General features: G+C 47.5%; 9 protein-coding genes across 9 annotated transcripts; 2 read left to right on the forward strand and 7 right to left on the reverse strand.

Moving 5' to 3' along the window:
• Positions 1–341: 341 nt before the first annotated feature.
• Positions 342–1,787, reverse strand: N7458_005171 (uncharacterized protein; the record flags this gene model as incomplete). Its single annotated transcript, XM_056908553.1, has 1 exon — positions 342–1,787. The coding sequence occupies one exon, from the start codon at positions 1,785–1,787 to the stop codon at positions 342–344; it is 1,446 nt and encodes a 481-aa protein (XP_056767171.1).
• Positions 1,788–3,549: 1,762 nt separating this feature from the next.
• N7458_005172 (uncharacterized protein) lies at positions 3,550–4,281 on the reverse strand (the record flags this gene model as incomplete). Its single annotated transcript, XM_056908554.1, has 1 exon — positions 3,550–4,281. The coding sequence occupies one exon, from the start codon at positions 4,279–4,281 to the stop codon at positions 3,550–3,552; it is 732 nt and encodes a 243-aa protein (XP_056767172.1).
• Positions 4,282–5,187: 906 nt separating this feature from the next.
• Positions 5,188–5,968, reverse strand: N7458_005173 (putative SNF7 family protein Fti1/Did2; the record flags this gene model as incomplete). The annotated part of the gene is made up of 2 exons (XM_056908555.1): positions 5,188–5,787; positions 5,924–5,968. 2 exons carry the CDS (start codon positions 5,966–5,968, stop codon positions 5,188–5,190), a joined length of 645 nt encoding a protein of 214 aa, XP_056767173.1.
• Positions 5,969–6,518: 550 nt separating this feature from the next.
• On the reverse strand, positions 6,519–8,037 carry hacA (transcription factor HAC1; the record flags this gene model as incomplete). Its single annotated transcript, XM_056908556.1, has 2 exons — positions 6,519–7,752; positions 7,829–8,037. The coding sequence occupies 2 exons, from the start codon at positions 8,035–8,037 to the stop codon at positions 6,519–6,521; spliced, it is 1,443 nt and encodes a 480-aa protein (XP_056767174.1).
• Positions 8,038–19,070: 11,033 nt separating this feature from the next.
• On the forward strand, positions 19,071–19,799 carry N7458_005175 (flavin reductase family protein; the record flags this gene model as incomplete). Its single annotated transcript, XM_056908557.1, has 1 exon — positions 19,071–19,799. The coding sequence occupies one exon, from the start codon at positions 19,071–19,073 to the stop codon at positions 19,797–19,799; it is 729 nt and encodes a 242-aa protein (XP_056767175.1).
• A 360-nt stretch (positions 19,800–20,159) lies between these two features.
• N7458_005176 (uncharacterized protein) lies at positions 20,160–20,595 on the reverse strand (the record flags this gene model as incomplete). Its single annotated transcript, XM_056908558.1, has 2 exons — positions 20,160–20,414; positions 20,494–20,595. The coding sequence occupies 2 exons, from the start codon at positions 20,593–20,595 to the stop codon at positions 20,160–20,162; spliced, it is 357 nt and encodes a 118-aa protein (XP_056767176.1).
• A 753-nt stretch (positions 20,596–21,348) lies between these two features.
• N7458_005177 (uncharacterized protein) lies at positions 21,349–21,591 on the reverse strand (the record flags this gene model as incomplete). Its single annotated transcript, XM_056908559.1, has 1 exon — positions 21,349–21,591. The coding sequence occupies one exon, from the start codon at positions 21,589–21,591 to the stop codon at positions 21,349–21,351; it is 243 nt and encodes an 80-aa protein (XP_056767177.1).
• Positions 21,592–22,406: 815 nt separating this feature from the next.
• N7458_005178 (snoRNA-binding rRNA-processing protein ENP1) lies at positions 22,407–24,029 on the reverse strand (the record flags this gene model as incomplete). The annotated part of the gene is made up of 3 exons (XM_056908560.1): positions 22,407–23,268; positions 23,326–23,585; positions 23,652–24,029. 3 exons carry the CDS (start codon positions 24,027–24,029, stop codon positions 22,407–22,409), a joined length of 1,500 nt encoding a protein of 499 aa, XP_056767178.1.
• A 533-nt stretch (positions 24,030–24,562) lies between these two features.
• On the forward strand, positions 24,563–26,700 carry N7458_005179 (SPRY domain-containing protein; the record flags this gene model as incomplete). The annotated part of the gene is made up of 2 exons (XM_056908561.1): positions 24,563–24,577; positions 24,778–26,700. 2 exons carry the CDS (start codon positions 24,563–24,565, stop codon positions 26,698–26,700), a joined length of 1,938 nt encoding a protein of 645 aa, XP_056767179.1.
• Between the last annotated feature and the right edge of the window lie 215 nt (positions 26,701–26,915).

Here is a 26,915-nt window from a genome sequence, read left to right on the forward strand (position 1 = left end):
TTTCCAGTCTCTGAGGCAGTGGATGCAGACGTTTATACTGGGGTGTTGCCAATTCTCTAATAGTCGCACCTGGCCGTTCAATCAATCTTCGACGACCCGAATTGTTCAACCAAAATGGAGTCTTAGAATACTCAGGTCGACAACATTAACCAGACATGGTTTATACAACGATCTTTTGTGTATTTCAATATGCTCATGCAATGATATGACAATTAATAATTATAGAAACGCCGGCTGGCTATAAATGGTATCCAAGTCGTAAGACGTGTCTGGACAGTTCCAAGCTGCCCCTGTAATCAAGATTTTGCAACAATGGTATCGATTCCTCAGCGTAATCGTCCTCACTGAGCCCGTCCAATCTCGAGATCTTGGGCGGGATGGTCATTGTGCGGTTGATTTTCAGGTTGGGACTCATTGTGAGACTCGGTCCGAGTCTCCGTTTGGGTTTGTTGCTGCTCATGGCCATGCTCGGGATCACTCTGCAGCGCACCCGACGCCTCAGGAACAGGCGGCAGTGCCGGTGCCACTGCAGGCGCCATGAACATCGGATGCTGTGGCATCGGCATTGCCTGACTCATTTGCGGCCCCGGTGCATTAGGATCAACTTCCCGGTTCAACGAGACAACCGGGGACACAGGCGGATACGTCGCGGTCTGCGGCGGCGTCGAGTACAGCAGAGGCGGACCCATCGACGAACCAGGTTGCTTACCCGGTCGCTTGCTGGGTATCACACGCTCCGGCGCCGGGCCCAGGATAGTCGGGTACTTATATCTGAAACCCCATTTCAAGAATAGCGTGAACTTGCGCCACGCGCTCAGCTTCTTCCAGCGACTCTGTAACACGGCCGAGTCGTGTGCGGTACGTGCACGATAGCCCTTGCGGAAACAGCAGAGACAGAACAATGTGAGCGGCATGATTGTCAAGGCCCAGCATACTGGCATTCCGCGACGGGTCTGCCAGCCGGTCATCAGGCGGCGGAATCGGATCCAGGCTTCCAGGATGCCGAGCAAGAACCACAGGACGATCCAGCCCAGGACGCTGATGAGTAGGATGGCCAGTGGGGAGATTGCGACTCCGTACCAGTCTTCGTAGGATTCAGGATAGTTGGAGTAGGCGTACCCGTGTCCCTCGTATCGGCAGTTCTTGTCGTTGTTGTTGTACAGTGTTGAGGGGTAGTACTCATCACTCAGTTGGTTCATCGATGTGCTGGGAACTTGTGTCGGCTCAACCCAGACGTACTTGTACACATAGGTAGACGATTGGAAGCCCCCCGCGTTGTACACGCTATACGAGGTAGAGACAGCGGTCGTGGGCAGTAGACGGTCGAAAGTGACCTCGGACGGCGGCGTGACCGATACAGCGGTGGTAGTAGTCCATTGCGTAGAGCAGGCCGTTGGCGCAGAGTAAGTCAGGTTAACGACCCAGATAACTGAGGTCAAGCCGCTGTCTTGATTGCCGTAATAGGCGCTGTAAGGGACGGGCGTGCCCACCGCGCCAGACGGGTACAGTTTCTCGACGATAGTTGCAGCGCCGGCATAGTAGTCTGTCTGGACGATGACGTTGGTTTGAATAGCCTCCGGCAATGAAGTTGCGGTCGGAATGATCTCCTCGTAGGTTGTTGAGGTAACGATCGACCACTGATGCTTGCTGGTGTCGTAACCACCATAGACCTCCTCTGGAACCACCTGGAAATAGTCGGTCGCAATCCAAGGTGCGCCAGTAACGAATGAAGTTAGATAAGTCAAAACGAGCGACAAAAAGTATAGAAACGAGTGTGAAGGCGCCATGGCGACTGGGCCTGTGGTTGGAACTGCGACTGCGACTGCAAACTCCCCTGCGACAAGAAAACCCGGGATGAGGCTCTGGCCAGAGGGGGGGGTTTTAAGAAAATTCCGTCAGCGCCTCATCGCAGTCATTCCGCTCTGTGCTGGCGAGACTTCAGTTTTGGGCTGTTGGGGGCCATGAAAAGCGCCTCAATGTCGGAAGTACCCATTCAGGGACCAGTGGAAATTGCCCCCCAGGCCAAGTCAGGACTAATGCCGGACACGCCGTGGTGCAATTGGTTGGACATGCTGGATCTCAGGGTCTGAGGAGGCTAAGGACAGGGTCTAGCGGATGTTAGCGCGGTTTAGCAGAGGTTAGCCTCTGGGCTTAAACCCCATTTGGGGGTTGTGCTGGTTGGCGCCAGCGGTGACTGGCTCGCTTATTGTGGCTTGCATTGTAAAAATAGCCTGGCGAGAGAGATGATTGAGGGTGTTAGAAGAACCAGATAAGACTTTCTTGCATGAAGGCAAGGAACGTGATCGAGAAAATCTTTTCTTGCAGATGCAGAATGACTGTGATCAGCTGATTAGCAGTGTTTGCTGTGGCAAGAGGCCTCGGGACATTTGCTGTGGCTGAATATCCTCGGGGGGATGCCCAGTTGGTGGAGTTAGCGGCTAGTCCGAGGTGTTCGCTCTTTACAGTCCTGCCTTTCACATAACCTTCTAAATCGAGGAAGCAGCAACTCTAAGTCGATGGTGAAGCTACAGCGATAGGGCTTTGGCTCTACGCCTGACGACTAAAGAACCGTTGACTTGAGGCTAAGTGCTGGGAGCAGTGGACGTAGATCCTCCGCACAGGCATCGTGGAGCTTGAACTGGCAGAGATAATCTCACCGATCATTAGAATAACAAACAGAGTCTTGAGCTTGAGCGAGCCCGCAAGGAGTGAATATCGGCGAGATAAGGCATTGTGATGTACTACGTGTAATTGATGCAAGCAGCGACAAGCATTCCCTGAACGGCAGAAGAGGCATAAACAGCCTTGAATTTGGAATTGTTTCTTCGCGTGTCATCACCGTACGTATTTTAGAGGAAGTCATTCATCACGGCTGCGCCAACTGCCTTATTAGTTGGGCCAGTCCTCTTTGGCCTCGCAGTGAACCCTCTAGTATAGCCGCATACTAGTTGCAATACATGGCAATATAGTCCTTTTTTTTTGCATCAAACCCTCATGATTAGCAAGTTCAAATTGATTCCCGTCCCTGTGTCAGTACTATTATTGACCTTGAGCTCTATCATAGATTATTTCTAACCTACCGGAGTTGTTTAACGGTTTAATGGTGATCTTCAACTCGAGTGTTGGTCACCCCACAGGATCTGTCTCCACAAATATCTCCAGTATACCTTATTGTCAGAGTTACTGTGAATATGATTTATTCTTATTTAGAATACTGCAGCTCCTCAGCAGACATTGTCACTATTCCAAGGGCCTTCGAATCTGGACCTCCTTCTCTCTATACGGGTACTAGTTGAATTAAGATACTGCTAGTAATCTTCGACAGGAGATTCAAGTATAATCGATGTTTTCGAAACTCTCCATACAATCAAACCTGAATGTATTCCGGTCGTGATTACCAACTCTTTAGTTTTGTCAAGATACGATTCATCCATTCCGATAGATCTAAGCAACTATCGTCCACCACCCATGGCGACAGTTGCCAACCTTCAACAGCTAAGCTAGCCAATTACATACTCCTCAGCCCCGCTCTGATATTAGTCGAAGCACTTATCTCTCTGGCCATTTACATTCCAGCTCCAAGTCTTCAACTCTCCACCCGAGTCTCTCCATTTCCCTCTCCATTAATTCGCTGGTATTTGGGTAGATAAACCAAATTATGACATGATTGCATCTCCAAACCTTGGCAACGATTTCTCGGAGCGACGGAATAGATCGAAAGAGACCGTCAATCTCGACCATCGTCTCCCGAATAGCATCGCCCGACTGGTGCGAAAGGAAATGTGGAAGCACGTTAGATAAACGATAGACGAAAGTCGTGATTTTCTTCAGATTTGTACAGTGTTTTCGCACCAGTTTGAAGATTTCGAAGGCAATGTCCACTGTCCTAAATGGTAGATTCTGCCCCGAGGTACCCGAGGTGTGTGGGAAATGAATCAAGAAGTGCTCCAGCTGACTTGTGCTTTCGGGGCCAATTTGGTCGAAGATTTGGGATACCCTTGATGAGTCGTGCAAGGCAAGATTGAACAGATTCTGACTGTAGAAAAAGGACTTTGCCTCTTTGTTGATTGCTCTGTTCACATGTAAGATGTTGAGCTCGGGTATTAGTTTCCACAAGAATGGGCCGATAGACATCCAATGGCGTGCGAAAGATGATTTTTGGTCAGGCTCATCATCGTAGAATTGCTTGGGGCCTAGTGTTATAACGCTTTCACTTAGCAGGATATAGCTGTAGATCTTGTTTCGTATCTCCTCCGGGAGACTCAGGAAGTTGGTTGGCATGTCGAGGTCAATACTCGCTAGTGAGGTTGATGCTAAGGGAGGGAGGAAGAGGTTTGATGTCTGTTGGTAGACAGTAGTCAAGATAAATATGCCCCTAAAAGAGGTATTTTCCGATAGACCTCTCCAGGTTTGCTTCTTGGCTCCGGATTATGAGAGACTCTTGTTCTTTGTTCAGATGGAGACTCCCTCAGAACTTCATAGAAGGAGTTACATAGAATACTTGGCCATCCTCATGGCTGATGATCAAAGATAGCGTACTCCAGAGTAGTTCGGTGATGATAACCTTGGAGACGTATAGTTCTACCGGTATATTTTTCGACTTAACTGCAATTAGGAACGTTTCCCCCGCTTGTTCTCCCATGATCTGTCCTCTTAACTCGAGCATATATCCAAAGACTTTTCGAAAACACCTTGTGAGTTGCTTTAGTCCTTGAATATCACACATAGGCAATGTGGGGAAGCGTATGCAAGTGGACCAGCCCATCTACCAAGTATTCGGGACAATATCCACTTTCCAGTAGACCATGTTATGAGTAGAAACTTGGAATTAAGAAACCACAACGAATAGAAACCTCCATTGAGAAACGCCTCGAAAGTATAAGACAAGTACAGCACAAGGCAATCAAAAAATGGTGGAAATAAGCATAACCAGTGAAACGCAAAAATGTAGAACAGCAAGGCCAGAGACACTCCCAAACGCAGAACCGTAACATCGTGATAAAACCATAGTCCGTACTGGATCGACCACGGCCAAGAACAAAACAGGGCAAGACAAGACAAGCCAAAATAGAACAAACCATCTGTCTATGCACAACCCCCGATATAAACAGAAAACCCCAGTGCGGCTCTACTGTTCCAGCAGAATCAAACCCAAGCACGAGCGTAAGCCCTCAAGTTCCCTCCCACCTAATTAGCAGCCCTCAAAGCCCTCAACCTCGCCCCAAGCCCATCCTCCGCCTCCCCAGTAACCCCCTCCGAAACCTTCGGCTCCTGCACCCTCCCCTCCGGAGCCTTGCCCGCCTCATCCTCCAACGCCATCCTCCACTCAATCCCGGCATCATCCGCCAACTGGCCCATCATAGCCTCAACCTCCCCCCCCCCCTCCGCCCCATACTCCGCCATACTAATCCCCGCCGCAACATCCTCAATCGCGGCGCCCGCAATCTTAAAGTCCTCACTCCTCGCCAAGAAGTTATTCGCATGCGCCACCAAATGCTCCAGATTAACGCTCTTACTCGCCGCGTCTAGCCCGCGGCTCGCGAGCGCGAGCGTGCGCGATGTGTCGCGCGTGCTTTGCGCGGCTTTGAGTTCGTTGATGATTACGTCGGCGCGGGCGGCTTCGGCTTTCAGCGTGACTTGGCGGCGTTTTTCGCGGACGGCGGAGGAGGCGTGGATGCGGGCGATTTGGAATTCGCGGGCTTTCATGGCACGGTCTGCTTTGCCTTTTTCGGATTTGAAGGTTGCTTCGGCGCGGGCGGCTTCTTTTTTGAGGCGGTTGGAGTGGAGCTGGTGTTGGTTGTTAGTATCATGGTATGGATGGTTGTGGTTGTGCGTATGGGCGTGCGGGGAGAGAGTGAGAGAACGAGAGAGAGAGAGAGAGAGAGTGAGAGAGGTAGAGAGGCAGAGTGTGCACAGGACTGACCTTGACATTTGTGCGAGCTTCGAAGATGGGATCTCTGCGGACCATGATGGGCAGATGGGTGCAGTGGAATGCACTTCTAGTGTGTAATAAGAGAGTGTGTGTTGTCGAGAGGAAGAGAATTGAGAGTTGGAGTGTTGTGGCTGAGAGGAAGAGAGAGGGAGCGGGGTGGCAAACGTCACTGACCGCATTCAGTTCTTAGCGCGGATATGGAGGTATGGACCGATGACAGAAATAGCCAAACAACGATCCTGTGGTCAATAATACTCGAGAAGTAGATGGGAAATTCATAGAGCATTCAATAGCCATTTTAGTGTCAAGTGTATTCAGGCGACTCTATTTCAGACCTTTTGACTTGGTCCAAAGTTAGGCTGCCAGATTGCCATCCTCGTGCTGACCATAGATCTCTAGGACATACCGACTCATATTCCGACTATTACTCAGATGATCATACACCGATATTCTACTATTAGAATGCACATGATCAAGATTGCGTAAAAAGGGAGCCAGTCAATTTCATTTGAAGCTGGATGATTTGAAAAAGGGGTGCTAGTAATACAGCTAAAAAAAAGAGGAACCCCCACCCGCAACTATATTATTATAGTTGCTTACCCAATAGCACCGACGACATGGTCTCGCCGGGACCAGGTGAAGAACTCCAGGAACTCCGTGTACTCCGTTCATGTTGATGAGTTTGACCCATCTTTCCGTAACTGCGTCGTCGGCCAGATAATGAGACCCGAGATTGATTCTTGCCAATCCCGGCCCCCTTCACAGTCGACAGTGATGATAATGATGAAACTGCTCCTCCCTGAGTCCGCCCGCGGCGTCGCGACTGGCTGGTGATACTATCGATTGCCCAGACCATAGTCAACAAGGACATCCAACTCGGTCGACCCTCGGACGTGGCCGACACCGTCCCCCGCGGGCTGATAATCTGCTCCCTAACCGCTAGCTGCAATGCTCTGCCCGTCGCATCGCGAAGTGGACGCGCCAAGGCTGGGCTGCATGCTAGCAGTCGGGTGAGCAGTCTCATCCGAAAGGACGGGCCGGTCGCCGTCGAGGGCGACAGACTCGGGGTCGAAATCAACCAATGAATCAAAGGGAAATGCTGATAGATCTCCGCCGTCGAGAGCGCCAAAGGCGAACCCGTCTTCAGGGAATGAAGGATGCGAAGCAGTGGGGATGTCACTGTGGAAGAGGCGACGGAAGTCATCGTCAGAAAGAGGAGCTGCAACGTCGTTGCTAGCGTGAGCTGGAAGCTCGAGGTCGAAGAGAGGGAGGGCACCACTGTGGCTGACTCCTGCTCCTTCGAGGCCGCCGACGGACACTGCAGGTCGGAAGGGCACAACATCACGGCAGGATGTTGTGTCACGTCGGTGGTGGCCTCAGCCAGAGTGGAGGGCTTGAGGGTGGGGGAGTAGTCGAGGGTGATGGTGGAGGGAGTCGGGAAAGGAATCCGCTCTATTTGGAGGTCTTCGCCTTCCTGTTTGAAGAGGGTGGGTGTGAGAGTAGGAGAGGTGGTGGTGGTGATGGCGGTGGAGGAGGAGTGAGGAACCGGGGAGCCGGCCTTGACGGGGGTGCTGCTACGAGAGCCGCGCACCTCTGCAGAGAGCTGAGCCACCTGTTGGGACAAGCGGTTGTTCTCGGCTTCCATCTGCGAGAGGCGCTGCAGGAGGAACTGATTTTGTTGCTCCATGCGGATCTTCTCGGTCTCCAGCTTCTCCATCTCTAGGCGCTTGCGCTCACGGGAGGTTTGCGCCGCCGCGCGGTTCCGAAGAACACGCTCGATACGGCGCTGTTCCTTTTCATCTTCGGTCTTGGCTCGTTTCCTGGAAAAAGGGGGGGAAGAATGTTAGATGGATGATTTCACAGGTATACAGGAACAGGGCATTCGCGGGTACGTACCTTGGAGGAAGGTTGGTCTTGGGCACTGGTAGTTCCTGACCCCAGGACTTTCTCTTCTTCGCGGGCCTCTTCTCGTCTTCCTGGATGTCCTCATCCACCGGTGCTGGAGAGTCCAATGACGTATCTGCAGGAGAGACGGTCAAAGGCATCTCGGGCTCCGGGGTTGCGGGGAGAGATTCCAAGTCACGAAGTGACGTTGTCTCAGCCATCATGTGAGTAAATGTTGTGTGTGATGTTGATGGAGGGTTGGATATAATGTTGTATATATCAAGCGGGAGATGGCCGGTGCCGTCGAGTGATGATGGTGAAGAGAGCGGGAGGGGGGTTGATGTGAATGAAGATGTGCTTCTCTTGTTGCCTGGAATCAAGGCCACGCTGTCATCACGGTCGGGCACCGTCAATCTGCCTGAAGTCGAGACAGTGGAAGAGAATGACTCAGCGAAGGCAGAGGACAGATGGTCCTTTGGGGTTGGGGGGTTTGGGTTGAGGGACGAATGCGGGTGAGTGGCCTGTTTAAGTAGAGGGCCAGCGTGGTCAAACGGAGGGGGAGAAGGGAGTTGACCAGGGATAAGGCAGGGTACTGGAATGGTACTTCAGGTACCGCAGCAGACTGTATGGCAATGCAAGTACCTCCCTTCTGGAGGGGCGGAGTCGTCAGCCCCGATGGGGGCCTCAGATTACACATTCGATACATAAATTACCCCCGCCAGCATTACCCCGCCAGTCAGCATGCCAGCATGCCAGCATGCTGGTATTGATACTGTAATTCAGCCCCTGCGCCCCCTGGATTCCACGGCTCGTTTGTTTCAGTCTCACCGTCGACTCGAATGGACTGACGCCCTGCGGAGTCCGACTTGCATCAGGGGCCCCCCCCGAGGTTGCAGAGTCCAGACACTCCGCAAGAATAATAATAAAAATAATAATCATAATCATACGTGCTGGCCTGCTACTATGAATAGGCCTGACTGCGACATGCGCAGCACTTCCACTTGGGGGATTTTTGGACCCCTCAGGCCCCCAACTATGGAGTACGACATTATGTACTGACTTCAGTACGGACGTAAAACAAGAAATTGAACGTCGCAGGATACTCATAAAATGGTAACACAATCAAATGGCTCAATAGACTCCTGTCCCACCAGTCCCCTCGACCCCCCCTTTTCAGCACGGAGTGATGCTTCCCGACAATCCGCCACCCTTGTCTGGAACACTGGTGGATCCGCTAACTACTGGATGGCACGAAGGCCAATCTTGTCTGTCTTACTCCGTACATACTCCTTGTATCCTCTCCCTCTCGTAGGCGTCTGTCGAGGGGCAGATCGAATTTACGACTGTGGATGACTGGGTGGTCCCTGCACCAAGCCTCGACCAAACTCCAACAAAGAAGCCATTCATACATCCAATCAGATCAACGAGCAAGGAGAATTGCCTCGAGCCACCGGCCGTTAATTCTCCGTGATCCTTTCTTCCCCTGAACTGTACGGAGTACACTAAAGTTCGAAGTTCAAATTACAGTCTGACCGGACTCTATCCGGAGATTAGTGCTGGAATGTTATTTCCAGGGGCAGGGGTTATTCCCCGGACTTGATTGTGATTGCATTCGCATTGGCCCTTGACCCCTAGTAAGAGTCCCACTCTCTAATCCTACCGAAGCTTGTCGAAGAATGCAGAACGTACCCCTCATTCGGCTGCACTAGTGTATCTTCTACATTAGAGGGAAAGACATAGAAAGACCTTAATGTAATTCTTTGTGCTAATGGAAAGAAAAAAAAACCGTGAAATGTTATTGAAGTCATTGATAAGTGTGCTGGTTTTGTTGTGTCATTTTCACGCCCCAAAACTGTCTACAGTAGATATGGAGGATCTTGAGAGAGAAATGGAAAACAATAAGTTATTTCCCTACTTGCAAAACCATCAACAAGATATGATTTGGGAAAGGCTAAAAAATATCGATTACCCGATCCCTACATTGGAGACATTTTTTCAAGATATTTTAGGGTGCGACTGCTGGCACCACCTAAAAATTCTGGCGGCACCACCATTGGCCTGATTAATGCCTGATTTCTGCCAAGGCTTTCAGTACGGTTAATACATCTTATTCGCACGGATAATCTATTTACCTTAGTAATTAGGTTAAATCTTTAGATAATTTAATCGGGTTTTTTGAATATATTATAGAATATATCTAATCTATCTTCCTATTAAATTAGATTCTAAGATATCTAGATAGAAGGGTACTAGGCTAGGGGGCCTAGATTCGCTAAATTATTATTTTTGATGGGGGACGCCAAGGATAGGCCCGCGGGTAGTCTATACCCTTTTCGGAGGCCCTCTTGGCTAGGGTTCCTTAGGTAAAGAGGGCCTCCGAAAAGGGTATAGACTACCCGCTAGCCTATCCTTAGCATCCCCCATCAAAGAAATTAATTCTATGAATCTAGAAAACCTAGGTTACTACCTTTCTACCTAGATATCCTAGTTTCTAACTTTATAGAAAGGTGAATTAGATATATTCTATAATATATTCAAAAAACCCGATTAAATTATCTAAAGATTTAACCTAATTACTAAGGTAAATAGATTATCCGTGCGAATAAGATGTATTAACCGTACTAAAAGCCTTGGCAGAAATCAGGCATTAATCAGGCCAATGGTGGTGCCGCCAGAATTTTTAGGTGGTGCCAGCAGTCGTACCCATATTTTATACCTGGATGTCTGCCAAAGTGTCATTAGACAACTTTGTTTGCGGCCGCCTACCAGAAAGAACACTATTGACACAGTCCTGAAAGGTCAACATAACGGCTTTACGGAAGGTCTGATGTCTAGGTCCTATTGGGAACAAACTATTGTTAACCCTCAAGTCCTTGATCTTTGGCGAATAAGCTTTCAGTTTGCATTTGAGTTGTCTTCTAAAAGGGACCATTTCCGTCGTTTACCTCGAAAAGATAGAGATAAAATCAGGGCTTCCACAATAAGCCCAGATGAAAGGCTGAGTACGACTGATAAACTACGGCTACGGGCTCATTTTTTCTCATTAGCTCGGAGCTATAGGTTTGATGTTCCTATCCTTAAGACAGGCCAGATGCCATATAGGCGGCTTCCTCGAACTACGCTATGCGACTTTCCGCCTAGTGATGAAGATGTCGAAATTGAGCGTCGATCAGGAAAGCTATTTACAGATTCGATATATATAGATAGATATGCTCTTTCTAGGCATTCCTTGAGACGTACAATACCCTAGCGTATTAGTGCCGGCTTTGTACGTCAGTCAGTCTTCTGGGCTTTCTTTTCCTACCTAGGTTTGGAGTTCGACGATGGTTTCCCCGAAGATCTAATATAAATACCCACTCAAACCAATGATATAATAACCATTAACGTCGAAAACGAGTTCCTCGTGAACGACAATCTCCATGTAGATGATGTTTCCTTTTCAGACCTCTTCATGACAGGTGGATATACTGGATTTGCCTAGTAGGCCGCTTAGAGAACAAATTAGCACGCAGGAAGGCACTCTTACGATTATCGGTTAATGGGATCAGCATAGGTCTATGAAAGAATATGTTTAGTTATTCATCTATAGTCTATGTAGTTATTTGTCAAATTAATATCTATTTCAAGTCTTTACCTAAGGATTCTGGGAAAGTGTGGGTTGATGAGATAATGTTTGACGCAAAACTTTGTCATTCTGAAGTGGGAAAAATGTCAAAGCAAGGTGAACCAAATAGGCTAGGATGAGAAAAACCGTAATGTAGAATGAGATATTGTATCACTGCAGCTACTTAAAAGGATTGAGAAAACCATAGATGGAAAATACCATTTAAAAGTGCTAATTAGAAAATGAGGTTGTAGTACGACCTGCTTGGCTTGGGAAGTCAAGGAAGTCGTCCGATTGCAGGATATCTGGATCAATAAAAGACTCAGTATATTGAGATACTAGGTATTGACTATCTGAGTGCTGAGATCGAGGCATATAGTAAGGTAAGGGAGGAAGTAAGGTATAGAGTATAACTAGGGAAATAAGAAAGACAGAATTCGAATACTTACTAAAGTGACCGGACTAGAAAGATTAGGGGGATGCTTAACTATTAGGTGTAGCTTGCGCGACTATGACTTAGACGCGACTAGAATATGAAACATCGATATATCATATTCCCTACCTAAGTATAGAGAATAACCAATAAGGTAGTCTAGTAGAATATTCCATGTAGGTCTCTGATTGGATTAGAAGATTCAGGTTGATATTAAATTGGATGTTTGTTGGATGTTTGTTGATATCCGCCGGATATCCAAGAAATATCCAACTAATATCCGCATGAGAGCGAATTCAAAATCACCGTCCAACAATTCCAATAAACATGCTATATTTTCACTATATCTTTATATTATAATCTACTCATTAAATTGCATTTCCTAATTCTTTAAGCTTTAAAGATTTTATATTCAGGAAGATTTAGTTGTATTATAGCAAATTAAGCGGATTCATCTTTTAATGGTCTTCTTCTATAGAATCCACACTAACTTTCATGCACCAAAATATATATTTTCAATAGTAACCAAAATAACGAGAACCATCACTTTAATAAATCATGTTGCAATTTATTTCACGAGTCGTAAGAGGTCATATGTAAGACGATGTACTATGACTGTACGGTACAATACCGAACTATCGGAGATGCTTTGATCCATTCAAATCCAAAAATGGCCTATTTCCGAGCCAAAAATAATTATTGCTGGCTTCCCCGTTCAGCCTCGTTTTCTATCTCGTAACTTATGTATAAGGACGAATAGAAACTACCTGAATCATCAGATGAAAGATTGATTGATTCATTAAAAGAAAGAAACAACTCAAACGAATATAGTAAAAGAGGCAGGTTGAACTGTCCTATAGCAGTATAACCGCGTATTCAAGTAATAATACCCGCATATTATATACAAACACATATTGGACCAACCCTATATTACTTTAAGAAACCTCTCTACTTTTCCACGATATAATTCATTCAATCATATAGAGGAAGGAGTATACGGGATAGATATAGGCGGAATCGACGACGGGAGGAGATCAGGCTTAGATGACTTTTAGAAGACTGTAGCGTTACAGTAAGACTAACATTTTGCCCTGAGTTTAAGTTGTGTTATAGGCGACTCTACTCTCAATTTCGGCCGTACGTCTTCTAATCTGGTTTTTACAGATATCGGCACCTCAACTTTCTCGCGTATATACCAGTATCTTGCCTACTTTCTCTTATATATAGGGTCGTCGCCGCAGCCTGGAAAGTGAACTATGTACTCACCTGGCTGCTAGTGCTCCCCTAGAATATTTTCGTCTGGGTAAGTATTTATTAAGCGCTGATTTATGTATACCGTGTGATCCCTGACAACACTAGGGTACTACTATATAAGTGTCCAGGCGTCTTACTCTGGGAAAACCTAATTCTAGGAGATAAACAACGGGTCATATAGATCCAGAAGCCGCTTGCTCTAATCGCCCCGACGCATCAAAAAATTGCCGATATTCATACCCTACGTATCCGTCGAGATAATAAAGTTGATATCGTCGTACCTATATCTAGCTAGGGTACGGTACCTAGTCTTACTACCACCGGTACCTGTCATCGGTCGATCAAGGAGAATGTTGCGTGCTAATCCTTCCTTGGATAAGATATAATCGTAAATATTAAGTAACATATTCATGATGATAATATCGATATCCATCTACTAGACCTATTTAGTTTCGGGGAAGCGTGTGAAAGCTTCTTGAAGAATAGGAATTTTGTTCTAGTATACTGGCGCACCGTTTCGAAGGTTGTAGTTCGATAAATTTGCCTATATAAACTCCAGGCAGTGTTTCTCAGTATAAGTTATTCGGTTCTTATATACAATCTTCTTGATATGTGGTATTCCTAAGATATTACTTAAAGTAAATAATCAACCTTATATTTCAAATATCATTACGTATAGCCCTCTAGAATAGTATAATAGGAAGAATATAATCGGGAATATATAACTATCGCCTTTGCGAAATCATCCAGGTGCTAAGGCGATCTAGTACGAAGTAACTTCTGCTATTTTCAAGCATCACAAAAAAATGGTTATCCTCGGAAATATTCAGTCTAGTAGCCTCTTGAAAGACTAAGAAATAACTCTGAGATTAATGACACCTTCGTTCGTACGCTGCTCCGCGATAATATAGTAAACTATTAATAGTTAAGTTCTACCGTACTGTATAGAGGGTCCCGAATCTCAGTTACAAACTTTCATTCCCGGTTATGTGCCTGTAACCTCCTTTTTGATAAACTTAGTACTATCCTTCGAGACTACTAGCCTTTAGTAATCTCTTAAGTCCCCTTATTAAAAGATGGCCTACTACGTCTACGTCATCGGTAGATAATATAGAGTCACCTCGACTAAAATAGATGACTAAATTAGGCGTCTAGAAGACCTTATCAAGGCTGTACTACTAAAAGGCTCTAAATAGCACGGAGTATTTTATCATCACGATCGTAAACGGGCTTACCTATCCTGGTTCCGAAAAGAACTTATTTTAGTATTTGCGGGTTAGAAAGGTCTCGAGCGCTTGGATGAGATATAGTATTATACTTGGATATCCGTTATTAATTTGGAGATTGAGGGAGATTTTAAGGAAGGTCTTATACGAACGCTTCTAGGGCTAGAGATAACGGTAGAAAGGATGGAATATACGGACGGGAGGGGGCTTGATGTAGTGACGAAGTGTATGCTCTAGTTAAGAAATAAAATCCTATAGCTAGAGGATAGGTAAGCGAGAAAAGAAGATTCGAAAGGTTATCGGTAATTCGGAAAATGGTTCGAAATTAGAAGGTATATTTGATAGAATAGTACTGTAATCCCTGAGCGGGAGTATGCTATTTACTTATCCCGAATGCTACGTTGCCGTATAAGTCTAGTGGGTATAAGGGAGGACAACCTACTATCTAGTAAGATCTTAGTGTTATATCGGACAAACTAATTTGTGCCTATTCTGGCAAGTGTAACGGAGTCTTTTTTCTTTCACTATGGGAAATTAGGGACGCGAGTAACTTGAGCAGAGTCGTTGTTACGACTCTAGTAGATGGTAGAAGACTTCACGTTAACTTTAGCTAAGAAGAAATCGAATAGACTAGTGTTACGATCTGAGAGTTCTACCGTAATTGACTCGGGGTATCCTTTCCTCTGTACTACCGTTCGGGAGGATCTTAATTTCTAGGTACGTATATAGGAGTAGGCTCCGTTATATCTTAATACTCGGACCTGATTGAACAAGAAAGAAGTGTCTGCCTTTCCTGTGAGATATCCTGGTAACTAGATAGATGCTGAATAAAATTCTAACTCGGTACTCAAATACTCGATAGAGAGGCTATTAACTAGCTAGATATAAGTCTCGATAGAGGGAATTATTATGATTCTATCTATAAAATCAGACTCGGGCGATGGGACACGCAAACTATCTTGGGCGAGCTAAGATAGCTAGTTGAAGGCGTAATAAGAGAGACGTGAGAGGGAATTAAATTGCTAAGCAGCTTTTCCTCCGAGACTACTGTATGACTGGTGGACGTGAAAGTCTGGTTAGAGTAAATGGTAGATAGAGAAATATGCCTACCGGCTAGACTACGGCTAGAGTCAAGATGAAAACGCGCGGTTATTACTAAATATTAGTTTCCTAAATCAAGGATATAGTGACCGCTAGCGATACGAGTTCTTGAAGCCTTAGAATCTCGCTTTCTATAGTAATACTGTTGGTATCCTTATATAGGTACTATGTACATTCCTAAGTAGATAGTATGTATGCTCTAAAAGCAAAAAGTAGATTGATTGTTGTAGATATGAATCCCGTACGGTGGGATTCGTAGTTTAGCGTAAGGTTACGTATACCGAGTATAGATATATCGTCTTTACTTCTTCCGACAGGAGGATATGTCTCGATAAATATAGTACTTCGTTAATCCGGTAAGGGTAGAAATATCTTCCCGCGCAATAATATGTTCTATATTTAACCCTCTTAGATGAACCATTTTATTAGTGATCCGGCCCTACGCATTAAGAACACGAAGATATAGTTCTTTATAGTAACACATTAGGAGCTACCACTAAGGTTTATATAGAAAATCTCTATACTATAGTCCTTCGGCACGGCGAAGTGCAATTATGATACTAGGGCATTCCCGGAAACAGTAGATCGTGGGACTTCAATTTTGTAACGCCGAGCATCTAAGGATCTAAGATTACGCGGTAAATCACTACGCAAGGCGTAGCACAAGATCGTCTCGGTCCGATTTGTTCCCCGGGGTATTAATTTAGAAGAATTGAATCATAAAAGAGAATTCACGTTTAGGGCCAATAGCTATTTTCAAATTATAGCAACCAATTTTTGAATCTGTGCTTAGGGCCTTTTCCTATTGATTTGATCCTGGTAAAAAGCTTAATTCCCTACTAAACGAGGTGGATATTATCCCTCGCACTATTAGAGTGCCTCTAATCCCCAGAAATCTCAACCACTTAATAGGCTCGGTCATTTCAAATATTGTACTTGTAGGCGCTCTTCTTACTATCCCTAGCCTTGCGGGCGTTGTTAATGAATGCGTCGATGTATAGAAGACCGTCTCCACTACTCTTCCCCCTAGTGAGACTACTTCCGCTGGCGGTGGCCAGATCCTCTAGGAAGACAATACGCTCATCTCTACCTCTATCACTACCCTTAACCCTACTCTGTAGTCGCCCGCAAGCACTAGCACTAAGGATCTTGTCAAGACAGATATAGCGTATTTCTCAAGCCTGCCCGCTACTTTGGCGGCTATCGTGTCCCCCATCTCTGTCACCCAAATCAGCTCTGACTATAATAGTGCTTGCTCTGAGAGAGCACCTTACACTAGTGATATCATATACTACGATACCGCCACCACAGCTTCCAATCCTAGTACCTGTGGTACAACTAACAATAGTCTGACTGAGCTTGTCCTGGCTCTTCCTCATGGTATCATGACCGACTCTGATTGTGGTAGATCTGTGACTATCTCTTGCAACTGCATTACCAAAATTGGTACAGTTGTCGACAAGTGCATGGGGTGTGACAATAAATCCGTGGAATTGTCTCGGGCTTTCTTCGAGGCTCTGGCTAATTCTCTTGACGCGGGTCGCATCTCTGGTGTCAAGTGGTACCGTGATGACCTTTTTTGCCTTCCATGTCAAAGGAAGAGAGATACTCATTCAAACCCTAATCACATGATACGCCAAGCTTGATATGGATTGAGTGTAAATTACCGGTTGTGTATGTACACGGTAATAATACAAGGGTCTAGAACCCGAGGCCTACCCAAGTTCAAACCAGATATGAGTCAGCTTGACACGTGCCTCAACCAGCTAAGCCGCGTTAGTAAAAATTCCTGGCCAAAGCGGCCTGTTACTGGCTAGTTTGATAGCAAGATCAGGGACGTAGGCCTACTGGAAGAAAACGCTGGACTTGGATTTAATGAGGATACATTCACCGTTTTGAAAGCGTCTAACTTATTCAATTTTAGCGATCACTTCCAAAAAACCGCATTTGGTTCATATATCGAAATCCCCTTTACTCCACTGGTACATGTCCGAGTTGAAATGTTGTTTCGTCTCCCAATCGAGCTACGTTTGAAAGTATACGAACTAGTATTCGGAACATGCCCATGTCGCAATCCGCACGCCTTTTATACACCCAAGCATCAGATTGCATTGAATATCCTACTCATTAACCGCGAAATTTATGCGGAAACCCGTGTTCTGGGCTTTCAACTTCACAAATTCGACTTCCACAGATGGTGTGGGACTGGAGTTCATTCCTGTAGAATCTTTCTCCAGCGTCTGTGTCAATGGCAGTTGTGGTCAATTCAAAGGCTGAGTTTACGGGCTGTTGAGAGCAGTCTCATCTACGGATCTGGCAGTTGTCGGCCTACATCTGAATGGATTGATATCTGCGCCATTCTGGGGGCCGCGGTAGGGCCAAATTGCACCGGTTTACGGGAATTGAGCCTTACTATTGAAGGCCAATTAATAGAGGGTGGTTTGAGGCTTCTTGATACCGAAGCCGAATGGGTGAAGATAGGACCTGGGAGCTTCAAGTGTCTGCAGCGCCTTGAACTTATCATTGCGAGCGATACAATTCATATAGGAACAGCAACAAACTTCAAATGCGGGCTGGCAGATACTTTTAGGGGAGTCCAGATTGTGATAAAGGCAGTTGTGTGGGGAAATGAGATTTCTTTATAAATTGATGGAGACCCGTATATATATAGGATATGTTGTCTTCGCTCAGTCTTGATCGCCACTTCAGTTAAGATGATTTTTGGTTGAGGTCTTTTGGATGACGGAGTAACAGCAACAAGGTGCGATAAGAAACAACAGTAATAGCTAGGGGAAAACTTGGTTCCGGATGACCCTCCGAGGCTGCGGGCTGTAGAAAGAATAACTTTATGTACATACATCTTGGAAAGCCTCGGAATTGGGCCCACCTTCTAGAGCCTCATTCTTCCACTGCTCCTACCCGTACGCAATTCCTGGGCTTCTGCGGATGCTAATGCCTATTGGCTACTTATGTAGCAATGACTTTACCTCGTCAAAGCGCACCAAGAATGACAATAGTCTGGCTAAGTGGGCCCTAAATTTTCGCAGAGGCAAGGTAATACTGTAGAGTCACAGTGTTTTGAATATATCTTAGCTATCTTGGCGAGCCCTAGCCTAGACCGAGGGTGCATAGGCGGGTCTAGATCAGCTAGACTTCACTTCAATAAAAATATTCTCTTCAAACTGGCCAATTACAAGATAGTGGAAATATGATCGTGATTGGCCACTTCTATCGTCGATAATATTAACCGGATTGCTTGGCAGTGGCCAGTTAAGAGATAGTGGGGAAGCTAAGGCACTAGATGTGTTTATTGGCTACTTATAGAGCCGGTGTGGAATTTTATGAGTATATGTGTTTAAACTGACCAATCATAATAAGCATTGGAATACGACAGTTGGCCACTTCTGCTCCACCAAGGTGAAAACTAAGGCCGAGTTAGAAAGGCCAAGGGAAAAAGTAGAGTATACGTTACGGTCGTTGGCCACTTATATAGCAAGGGACTACAGCTAAAGGAGGTTACTTAATACTATACAAGTAAGCAGGCTGAGATATAAATAGGGAAGTACAAAGCTGGAGTACTTGAATTAGCAACAGACAAGTATTATCGACGTCCTAAGGTTCCCATCCAAGGACACCATGGCACCAATACCTATCGAGGCATCTCAGACGATTTCCCCACCTATCTTTTACTGGGGTACACCAGTTGTGTTGATAACGACGGAGAACGAAGATGGGACATCCAACATCGCGCCCATGTCATCAGCATGGTGGCTTGGAAATCGATGCATGTTAGGCCTAGGGGCCGTATCGCAAACCACGATCAATTTAATTCGAACCAAGCAATGTGTCCTGAACCTCGCATCAGACAACATGGCAGGAGCAGTAAACGCTCTAGCAAAAACAACTGGGTCGAAGGAGATGTTGACCGCAGCCAAGGGAACAGGATACCTATACTTCAAACGTATGAACGGTTACAAGTATGTGCCGGACAAATTTGGACGTTCAGGCTTGACACCGGCGGATTCCGATCTGATTCGACCTCCCCGCATTGCTGAGTGCCCTGCTCAGATGGAGGCCGTATTGAAGGGAGTGTATGAAATGATGCAAGACGCGGAGATGAAAGGGTTTATCGCGTTGGAGGTTCAGGTTCTTCGGACACACGTTCATGAAAATATTCGCATGGCAGGGCATGCGAACCGAATCGATCCCGACAAATGGCACCCGTTGATTATGAGCTTTCAGGAGCTGTATGGACTGGGGCGCAAAAAAACTTCCGAGTCTATTCTCGCCGAAATCAACGAAGAAGGATACAGGCCATTCTCTAACCCTGTCGACGATGAGGCAACAACTGAAGAGGAGGAGTAAAAATTTGACGAATACATTGTTTCTGTATGTATCTTGGGCTACAACGTAACAACAGCGTTGTCATGCCGGGTGTTCTTCAACAGAACCTCCCATTAGATCTTTTTTCTTTCAATCATGTGTGAAAATGCCCGCAAAACTGGAAAAATCGTAACGTGAAATCATGAAATCATGAACTCGTAAGAACTTTAAGTCATGATAATAGAAGCAATTGCGATAAGGTAAAACCGCAAAAATCATGATATTGCCAAAGCCGTGAAGTCGTAAAAATCATGAAATCGCAAAAATCGCAAAAATCCGCAAAAATCAGCGAACCCCCGCAATTTAGAACAGCAGCTTCAACAGAGCCCGCTGTAGGTATGTCTAGTCCTCCTCCTCATCCTCCGAGGTATCAGGCCCAGTAGGGCCAACAGCGGCACCAGAAGGAGCAGGAAGTGAGCTAGCCGGGTTAGTACTAGCACCAGAGGTAGCAGGTGCCGCACGGCCGGTAGACGCACCAGAGCCTGGGGTAATACCAGTCGCCCGGCTCAGTTTACGGCGGGCGTTGCCGTACATGACCTTGGCGGAGGACGAGGTATACCCAAGCTCAGTGGCTAGCTTGTCGAAGTCCACGGCAGTCTAGAACAAAGTCAGGAATCAGAGATAGATAAGACGGAGTAGATGGGTGATAGAAGGGGTCAGTGAGGGGATAACTTACCCGGCTTCCATCGGTGGAAGGGCATAGGATGCCATAGAGGAGGACCTTTAGCTCCGACTGGGTCAGGCCCAGGTTGTTGATGGTGTCACGGGTGCGAGCCATGACTGTGAGTTGTGAGGGGAAGGGAGAGGGTTTGTGTGATGAGGTATAGGTAGGGAAGTGAGTGGAAATGGAGATGAGGAGAGAAGTGAATAAAGCCGGAAGTGAGAGGATGAGAGTAGGTGTATAGAGATGATGCTGGGACCTTGGAAGGTATGTATGTGTTGTTGATGTATGTCAAGGTGTAGGTAGACTTGGTGAAAAAGTGTGTAGAAAGATTGTTGAGGATGATGAAGGGGAAAAGAAGAATGAAGATGAAGAAAATGGGTTTTATAGCAGTCTTTTTCAGAGGCCTGGGCAAAGTTGTTTGCTATCCAAGAGAAATATTGGTTTTCATGATGCTCTCACTTACCTCGTCGCGTTGGGATGGTCAAAGAATAGGAAAGAGGAAGTTATGCAGTCCCTTGTTTGTATTTATGCTAGTTCATGCCAGAGTACGCATATTCTCTCTATTCTTGCCTAGAATATACTCCAGCGGCATCTTGAGACCTCTAGCTCCCTGAAAAAATTATTTTGCTATGTTTAGAGTGAACAAAGTGCAAGGTCCAAGAATATCGCTATATTATCCAGGCAGATTATGTTTGATTACATAATCATGTATACCTCAGGTAACAAAAAATATCTAATATTCTATTTAGTACAGAGTCAACCGTTTTCAGGTGGAATTTTCCAACTACAGCCTTCTTAAACTTTCTTATTTTGGGTCGATCACTTCTTACTTAAGTTACTCATGTAAGGGTTAATCGAAGGTTCTTTTTAAAGTTCTTCGCGTGAGACTTGTCGGAATAGGTCCATGGCCATACCGACAGTCATTGGCATGTCACTCGCACTTGTTGAGTGGGTTTGCGGCGTAGCAGTTTGGAATGGAGCGGCTTGTTGGCCTGGGAAACCTGTGGCCGCTTGGCTTGGTCGTCTTCCCTGGGGGTGGATGACGCCGTGGGCAATGGTCTGTGTTGGGCCAGGAGGGCCTGATGATGGACCTTGTCCGATATCAGACATGTTTGGGGGCGGTGCATTGCCTGTGCTAGGTGGTAGGTTGAGATAGAAGTCGATGTCTGCCTGAGCACGTTCCTGTCCGACGTGTAGGCTTGAGAGCGACTCAGATATATGACTGTCTGAATCGTCTTGGGCTTGTTGGGTCGCGATTCGCGATCTAAAGATTGAGGATGGAGGCCGGTTCCTGTCGATGATTAGAACCGGGTGGCTTGTAGGTGTGATCGAACCTGAGCTTTGGGGGTAGCCGTCACGATACTTCTGGAATGAGAGCGGGCTAAAGTTATTTCTAAGGTACTTACCAGTCCTCTCAATGAAAGTAGTATCGGAGTAACTACTGAATAGCTACACTTTTCGCTAGACATTTTGTGATTCCTTTTAAAGATATTTTCTAAGGTTGTTTTCGAACCTTCTTCCAAGACTTCCTTTGAATCCTCTTTCGAGATTTCTTTCGAGGCATCTTTCGAGACGTCTCTCGAGTTCTCTTTCGAGTTCTCTTTCGAGTCCTCCTTCGAATCCTCTTTCGAGACATGCTAAACCGAGCTCATTCTCAACTGTCTGTTAGATCTCACTCTACGAATGATTCATCCAGGAAAAGGTACATCAACAATACTTTTAAGTCCATAGACGCTATTCTGCTCTATCGACTTCACCAGTTCCGACACCAAGGGGAATATATGCAGTCCCACAGAAAAAGAATCAAACAGTAAACGCCATTCCATCAAGTAAGTGCTCATGACCAGGTCGTAGGTGGTATATGCAGAGGGGGGTAAAGGGTTTTGGTGACAAAGGAAAAGAAAATCAAGCGCTCAATAGAGCATCTACATAGTCACATCCATCGTGTCATCACCCGCATCGAGGGCATTCTGCTGCTCGGGGTCCAGAACGACGACTCCCCGGCCACGGCCGGCGAGCAATTCACGTCGAACTTCGGGACCAATGTCCTTGTGTCCGCGGACAAGGAGGAGATCCAGCAGAGCCTCGCGCTGATCCTCGGTGATATCATTACGGTAACGCTGAGCAAAGACCAGGAGAGACTGGTGCCACAAGACGGGCAGCTTGTAGGCCTTGGAGCTACCAGGGCCATCCGTCATGGCATCCCCGAAGTTGTCGTTGCGGAATCGCAGGAAGTGGAACACCAGAGCGTCAATGACCTTGTAAGGCATGGCGTACTTTTTCTCCAGGAACACCCGGATGAAGGTGTTGACGGCACCAGTGCTCTCGAGTGAGCGCATAGACTGCTCGGCGGCCAAGTCACACATGCGGAGGAGTGCAGCGGCAGAGTGAAGTACGGGAATAGATACACGGGCGATCACCGAGGAGATAATGTGGGCCTCACGAAGAGAGCAGGTGCCGCTTGACACAAGTGGGAACAGCAGACCCTTGAAGAAGCATGCGGGCTTGTACAGGGCCTTGCGCAGAGCGTTGTAGGTGTGAACGTTCAACTTCTTGGTCTCGTGGATCTCTTCACGAACACGGTCCAGCAGCACAGTTGAGATAAACTCTTGAGCCACGTAGGGCTTGGAGGAAATGAAAATACGAGTCGCAGCGTACACGGCGTTGGCGGTCCATCTCTCGGGTTCCGTAATGTCGAGGAGAGTCGGCCAGTTCGGCACGGATGGAAGGATCTTGAAAGGCTTGGGGAGGGGACCAGACTTGTAGCGGGAGAGGATCATGCCGACCCTAGAGGTCCATTAGTTAGCCTGGAGTGGATACAATGGCATGTCGGTCTTCACATACTTCTCATATACTTCCACAGCCTTGGCTGGGATCTGAACAGCATCCTCAGGGATACCACCACCTTGAACGTATTGCCCGCCGACATTCTCGCCGTTCAGCTTCGCTTCGTGCTCCGCAATCTTCTCCAGAATCAAGTCGGCAAGGTTTGTCGTCTGTTGTTGAATCTGTTCTCCAGGCTGTCGCGTACCGAAAATAGGGTCCTCGTCGTTGCCACCGGGCATGAATTTGTTGAACATATCCAGGTCATTGGGATCAACCTCCTGCAAACATTGTTAGAGAAAAGCTCCCAAAGATAATTTGCACGCTGCAGGCAGATCACTCCTTACAATATCTTCAACCTCCTCCTCCTCGTCAACCCAACCGTCATTCTCAAACTTGTCATCATCCGACAGACCCTCGTCTTCAAATCGAGTGTCAAAGTCAAAGGCTGCATTCGATTTTGACTGAGCCCCGCCAAATCGTAGCTTCTGCTCCGCGGCATCTTCGTCTGCCAATTCTTGACCGATCTGAAGAATCTTGCGCGACATCTTGGCATCGATATAGCGCTCGCCATTCTCACCATCCTCATCGTCATCCTGCGACTGGCTCTTGCCCTTCTTGCTGCTGCTGGTTGTTCGGAGATGCCCCACGGCAGAGATATCGTCCGCGAGAGGGTTGTGCCTGCGCGCCGCCGCGGCGGCTCGGGAGCTGGTAGCCTTGGGCATGATGGGTAAGTTCCTTCTCTCGGCTTGTCCGAAACCAAGAGAATGCGTGAATTCGTCGGACTGTTCGGAGTTGGTGCACAACAATCTGTTGATCAGTTGTGTGTAAATTTATGGATCATGTGATCTAATCAGTAATTTTTTTTTGCCAGGCGGAGACCCACTCACTTTCTCTCAGCTCTACCGCCTTCCTATATAGTCCTATATAGGCCGACCGCCTTTTGTGTCGCCGATGCTTTTCTGCCGAGAGAGCTTCACAAGGACCGAGTGTTTGTCAAGTACGCCCAAGTTCAGTTGTTCCGTGTGTCAGCTGATGTCCTTGTAACGACTGGGGAAATACCGAGGAAATTGAATGGGCAACATTTTGGAATCAGCAATCACTTCCCACGTCTCCATACCCCTCGTGCGCAACTCCGATACTCCATACTCCGGCTGAAGCTGGTTGACCGGACCCGCGTCAATCTGTAAGTGATCATTGGTGTCGCAGTTTCATATTACCCAAGGCATGGCCTTGGAGAACTGGAGAAATTAATACCATGCTGTATACAAATGTACTGACTCGTCCAGTTTACTCCAGTTGCTCATTCATACAACTCCTCTGGTCATCTTCAAAGTAGACCCATCCCAGGTCTATCTCATTAGACTCAAGTCGGCAATTCACCTTGCGCCGCATCAATCACAATGGCATCTGCTCAAGCTCCCGGCTCCTCTGCACCCTCTTCAAATATCAACTCTCCCCTTCTCCCGCCAGGCAACGGCCCCCTCCTCAACGGCGCATTGTCTGACCTCAACAGCCGGTCCTCGCCAGCCCCCCGCCAGCAATGCATCAGTACAAGGTGGTGATACAGCTCGCTCGAAGCGTAACAAGAAGGATAGTCGCAAAAAACGCGAAGCCAAAGGCCTAGATCCGGAAAGCGCGCCGCCGCCATCCAAGAAACGCGCAACAGCGGCAAGCATTGCCCGCCCCAGTTCAGAGCTCTCGATTCTCCGCCCATTGCTACTCGCCGAACCCCGGGCATCAGATCGGTCACCTCCCCAACCACGCCAATTCAACCTCGTGACGAGTAAGACCTCGCAGGTTCTGGACCGGACGTGGGACTTTTACGAGGTCGTCGATAAACTCACCAACAAGAACGGCTTCCGTTACAGTTACGCAATTGGTGACCCGGGCTTCCCCCATATCAAGTATCGACAGACCGATGTCCAGCCATACCACACGCGCTTCAGCTTCGAGGATTCCCCTGCCGCAATTTTCTTTTCGCAAGACGCTAGGGCAGTAACCACAAGCGATGCATGGCATACGGCGCGCGCAAATGTGTGCGCTCGGGAGGGGTCATATTATTACGAGGCGCGGGTCATCAGTGGCAGAGTGAACGACGGACAAGCAGCTCCTCAGAAGGGTGCGCCCGGCGCATCTCCTCGCGGTCATGTTCGACTCGGATTCGCTCGGCGTGAGGCGGATCTGGATGTGAACGTGGGCGTCGACTGCTACGGGTACGGCATTCGGGACGTAAACGGCGAAGTCGTGAATCGCATGCGATGCGAATTCTTCTTCCCCAAGGGCGAAGGCATCAACGAAGGCGATGTCATTGGCATGCTAATTACCCTCCCGCCTCTTTCACTGCACAAGAAAATCGTCGAAGGCACGTACGATCCCGCTGCAGATGGCGATGGAACCGAGCCACTATCGGAGGCTCCTACAGCCACGAATATCATCCGAGATCGTATCCCTTTTCACTACAAATCCGACTTTTGCTGGCAACAGTCCAACGTCTTCTCTACAAAACACCTCCGCGACTACGCTTTCAACCTGAAAGAAACTCCTACATTCGGGCCCCCCTCCCCGCTCAACAGTGAAGATCCTACTCTTCGCACGTTACCCGGCTCCAGCATTACTATTTTCAAAAATGGTGTCAAGATGGGCACACCCTTCAAAGAGCTTTACGCCTTTTTACCACCAGCCAGCCGTCTCGCCAACGGCACGAATAATCTTGGTATTGGAGAACGGGAAAATGCCGACGACGGCATGATCGGCTACTACCCAGCTGTGAGCTGCTACGGCGGTGGTGCCGTCGAGTGCCGTTTCGAGGGCCCATGGTGGGTTGGCCCACCTGAGCAGAACGACTTGGGTGGTCCCGTCCGACCTATGGGCGAGCGCTTCAACGATCAGATCGTTGAGGACGTCGTTGCTGATATCGTCGACGAGGTCGAAGCCATGTTCACCTGGGGCGGTGTCGATGGAGATGTGATTGGCAACAATAACACAGAGATAGATGGTCCTGCTTCTAGTGCCATTGGGGGCTCCGAGGTCTTGCAGAACGGCGTCGGTGCAGCGCTTGCTACGGCTGGCGCAGCGGGGGCTTCTGATTCTGCTGTGAACAGCAATCAGGCCACGCCTGCTGCTAACCCGGTGCTAGAGGATGCGATGAGTGTCGGCACAGCTGGGACACCAGTCCATGCTGCGGATGCTCCAGCGGATGCTCCAACGGATGCTCCAGCGGATGCTCCAACGGATGCTCCAGCGGATGCTCCAACGGATGCTCCAGCGGATGCTCCAACGGATGCTCCAGCGGATGCTCCAGCGAATGCTCCAACGGATGCTCCAGCGGATGCTCCAGCGGATGCTCCAGCGGATGCTCCAGCGGATGCAGATGAAGATGTAGAGATGAGCTGATGTTGCTGTGAGCGTGCCCGTGCCCATGCGGAATAGGACTACTTGGCATCCTGGGCTGGACGAAATGATGCCTTCGAATTTAATGCCATCTGTTAATGAATCTTTTGAAGCCCACCAACAGCGACTCAAGTATAATGAGCTGTTTTTACGTTTTGATCAACCCATGTAAGATAAGGAACCTAGGAACCCCAATGCAATGCACAGAAATGCATGGG

This window comes from Penicillium daleae, assembly GCF_028827525.1.
Source record: "Penicillium daleae strain IBT 16125 chromosome Unknown utg000005l_segment0_segment0, whole genome shotgun sequence".
NCBI classification, from domain to species: domain Eukaryota; kingdom Fungi; phylum Ascomycota; class Eurotiomycetes; order Eurotiales; family Aspergillaceae; genus Penicillium; species Penicillium daleae.